This window comes from Otolemur garnettii, unplaced genomic scaffold (assembly GCF_000181295.1).
Source record: "Otolemur garnettii isolate 467f Iridium unplaced genomic scaffold, OtoGar3 scaffold00012, whole genome shotgun sequence".
NCBI classification, from domain to species: domain Eukaryota; kingdom Metazoa; phylum Chordata; class Mammalia; order Primates; family Galagidae; genus Otolemur; species Otolemur garnettii.
The window spans coordinates 15162943-15166890 of record NW_003852407.1 but is presented as its reverse complement, the minus strand read 5'-3'; the positions used below and the strand labels follow the sequence as shown (position 1 = coordinate 15166890).

The window sequence follows — 3948 nt, the reverse complement described above, 5'->3', positions numbered from 1 at the left end:
ATGGTACAAGTTGACTGTGTACTATTCCATATCCAGCCTCTGTTTGCTGGACCCCTGGTTCTTCTATGTCCCCAGCCCTTTTCTGCTCTCTGAAACCTGAGTGAGAGCCATCTCCCTGTCTGGATCTGGTCTGCTGCACTGAGTGTCTCTCCTCACACTGTGTCCCTGCTGCTATGACCCAGAGGCTCTAATCACAACACCTGGCTCAGGGTTGCCGTTCAGGTACCATCTGCTGAGTGACAAATGACCTGGACAGCAGGCAGATGGAGCCCTTTTTGTGTGTGACTTGAATCTGGATATGAAACCGATTTTAGCAGATTGCTTTTGTTTCACATGGTCTTTCAAATGGGAAAGTGAATTGAGTGTTCAGATGCTCCAGGTCTTTTTCATTGCACTGAGGGGTTAATACATGTCTAAGAGAATTTATCTTATTTGTTATGAAGGCCCACAGAAATCAAGATTCCATTATGGACAAGATTTTTTCTATGATACTCATTTTTCAGGGACACATGGGACAAGCAATTTGCCATGGCTAGAGGGGTAAGGAAGGGCTGGGGGAGGGTCCAAAGTGGTTTGCAGCATCAAAAGTGAGTAGGCATCTTTAAATACCTTCTTAAGTAAAATGCCTAAGAATCTGTGAGGTGTTCTGTGGTCATTCAGCCAAGAAAATGCACCTAAATGCACAAAGATTGTGGTTCATAGACTCATGTCCATGCCATCTTCTGCAGATAATGAAATCTAAGATGCACAGCCAGTGCAGCGTGGACTTCTTCAGGCAGTATTTTGTATCTTGGTTAAGAGGTCTCAGCAAGAGGTCTTTCTTATTCAAGAGATATTTTATCTTATTTTCTGCAGTTAAAATTGTTATCTTGCTTTAACAAACACTTTTAAGATATGTTTAAAGAACATAACATGTTATTACAAACTAGTATTTTTACTGCTGCCCCATAGAATGAATTCCATGACTCAGTTAAATGTAATCTGCCTCCAGCCGAGATTCTGAAGCCAAACATTTTGTCTAGTCGAGTTAGACACTTGGTCTGGAGCCCAAGGAGCCAGAATCTGGGGAGGGAGAGCTATCACACGAGCAGCTATGGACGGATGGCTCTGGAGCACAAGGCTAGGCTTGGAAGTACAGTGGTGGGGGGTGGTAAGAAGTGAGGGTCACCACACATTCTCTGTCTCTTGAAAAAGCCATACTTGATGTCTGTGAGTCTTCCATATGAGGTTTCATTCCTTGAGTTAAATGCTGAGCACACAATAGGTTGTCCATAAATTGTCACTTGACCAGTTGGTGGATTAGATGTTGGTCCCTATTCAAAGTGCTAATTCTTGGAAGAGAAGAAGCCATTTGTTAATAGATATTAGCCTGTTCCTTCTACCATGGACCTGGGTATCTCAGATCTTTTGTCCTCAGGCTAAGTGAGCTTTTGTTCAGGGAAGGATAGGGTGTTGCCTATAGACCCATAGGTGTGGCCCTGGGCCTCTGGGGAAAAGATGAGAGGAGCTGGGTCTGGCAAGGAAAATGGGAAAACAGTAAGGTGAACTTTACATTCTCCAAACCTTGATGATCAGCTGCCTTGATCATCTCAGACACTCTGGCTGATTTGAGATTTAGGTAAGATCATAACCTGCCTCTTCTAAAAATAGAACAAATACCTTCAAACTCTGTATAACCCATGTAGGAATATACAGTAGACCAAATACAATTTGTAAATTAAGGAAAATATACTTAGTCAACCTTTCAAATGAAAGGATTTATCTTGAGAGGGGTAGCTGCTTCATTCACCTTTATCTAGCCTTTATTTCAATGTCAAAATTGATCAGTACCAAATGGGAAAAACCATAACGCCAAGCAAAACACCAGGCAATTCTAAGTCAGTTAAATGTGAGCATCAAATTGCCAGTTGACCCCAGTGAAGGTGGCCATTGTCCCTTCTTCAGCCTTGTGTGTTACATACAAAACACCTACCACATTCACCCAAAAGTATTTTGGCAGTCTGCTTCTTGGCATGAATTATGCAAGGAGTTACTGGTTATACTAGTCATTGTCTCTAGGGTCCCTTTGATTATGCATTGCTCATTATCGAACCTAATTTGTATCTTTGGAACTCACATATTCCTATGCTCTGGAATTACATTTCCGGCTCTGATATGCTCTTTATGTTGGGCAGACGGTGAAGTCTCAGCGTGCCATCTGTACTTTTGTCGTTTGCACCCGTTTATCAGCAATTTTGTGAGGGTGAACCTCTCCTCCCTTCTTTCCTCTTTGTAAGTCTCCCAACTCCTCTCATCTTTCCAGCTCAATGTCCACAGTATGTTCAGATTAGCCCATTATAATGCTAAGATTTTTGCACTGTAGCAGACAGATGGCCAGGGTGTGCTAGCAAGGGCACCGTGTGGGCCCCCTGGCTTTCCGGGAAGTCCTTGGGGAGAAGCAGGGACCGGTGTACTGACTGACCTATGCCTCGATGCTAATACCGCCTTCTCTTCTCTCCCCTCTGGCTGGGATCTGCGGGTGCTGATGCAGTACGAAGGACCCTGAAGAGCGGCCTGACACCGGAAGAAGCCAGAGCCCTGGGCTTGGTTGGCACCTCGGAGTTGCAGCTCTGACACTCATGAGGCACCCCAAGAAGTGTGCTGAGCAGAGGGAATGCTCTTGCTGGACAGAACTCCTCCCTTTGGGGTAGGGGAGACCTGACCCAAATATCCAGTGGTTCAGAAAGGGGATGCTCACTTCCTGGTGTCACATGGCTTGTGGCACCTGCTGTGCATTGACTTGAATCCCCAAGAGTGTCCTGCACATAATTTCTCCATCGTGTCAGCTGTGTTTCTCTTGATTCCTTGATACCTGGTTTATTAGTTCCAAAGTGTGACACCTTTTCTGGGCAAGGAACAGCCCCTTCAAAGAGCAAATCACTTCTGTCACAGTTATTATGGTATATGAGGCAATTTGATTAGATTCACAGACTGGATCTCCACAACCCCAAATTATCTGGATGTAAACTCCAAACTTGTACACAAAAGAAAGCACAGATTGTTTACCAGTTGTGGATTTTAGATGTACTAAATGTTTATACAAATACGTAAATGTACACCATGTTTCAAATAATAAATAGAGTTTAATGCCATCATGAGAAACTTTTATTCCCCTTGTATAGGGCCTTAGCTTCACAGGCTTGCCTCCTTTAGAATCACGAAACCTCTTCTCACTTTCATCAGAAACACCCTTGCTTGGAAAGGCCTTCAGGGCCTTTGGGTTCTATGTTGCTAATAGAGCAAGTATTCTCAACAGCATGCGTCTTGAAACTCCTGGTTTAATTGGACATAAGGCCTTGTGGCAGGATGTGTTAGCCATGTCATGGCTTTTGCTTCATTGTGATACTGAAACAAAACTTAGAGTAGCATTTTACACACCTGTATTATTCGGCAACTCACTTGCCTCTTAAGTAAAAATTAGTTTTCTTGAAAAATATACTAAGTCACCGAAACAAAATGGATATTTAAAGCTTTGTCTACAGAGAACCTTCAAATTGCTCACTTAGCACAGTCACACATCACCTAACAGTGGGGATGCGTTCTCAGAAGGGCATTGTCAGGTGATTTCATTGTTTTGCAGACATTGTAGCGTGCGCTCACACAACCCTAGATGGCATGGCTTACTATACATCTTGGCAGTATGGTATGGTGTACAGCTGCTAGGCTGTAAACCCCTGCAGCATGTCACTATACTGAGTACTGTCTGTAATTTTATCACAATGGTAACTATTTGTGTATGTAAACGTAGAAAAAGTACAGTCAAAATACAGCATAAAAGGTACAAATGTACACTCATATAGGGTACTTAAAGTTGCTCTGGGTGAGTTAGGGAGAGAGGTGAATGAACATAAAGGCCAAGGACATTAAGGTATACTTCTGTGTAACTGACAGCTCAGTAGGTCTGTTTAC

General features: G+C 43.2%; 1 protein-coding gene across 1 annotated transcript in view; it reads left to right on the top strand.

Annotated features, from left to right (window-relative positions):
- The window catches only part of FHOD3 (formin homology 2 domain containing 3), a 468593-nt gene extending 465980 nt beyond the window's left edge, over positions 1-2613 (top strand). Inside the window, exon 30 of the mRNA XM_012802005.1 lies at positions 2531-2613. Coding sequence (XP_012657459.1) covers positions 2531-2613 — 83 coding nt within the window. The remainder of the gene's footprint in view (positions 1-2530) is intronic.
- Positions 2614-3948: the final 1335 nt, after the last annotated feature.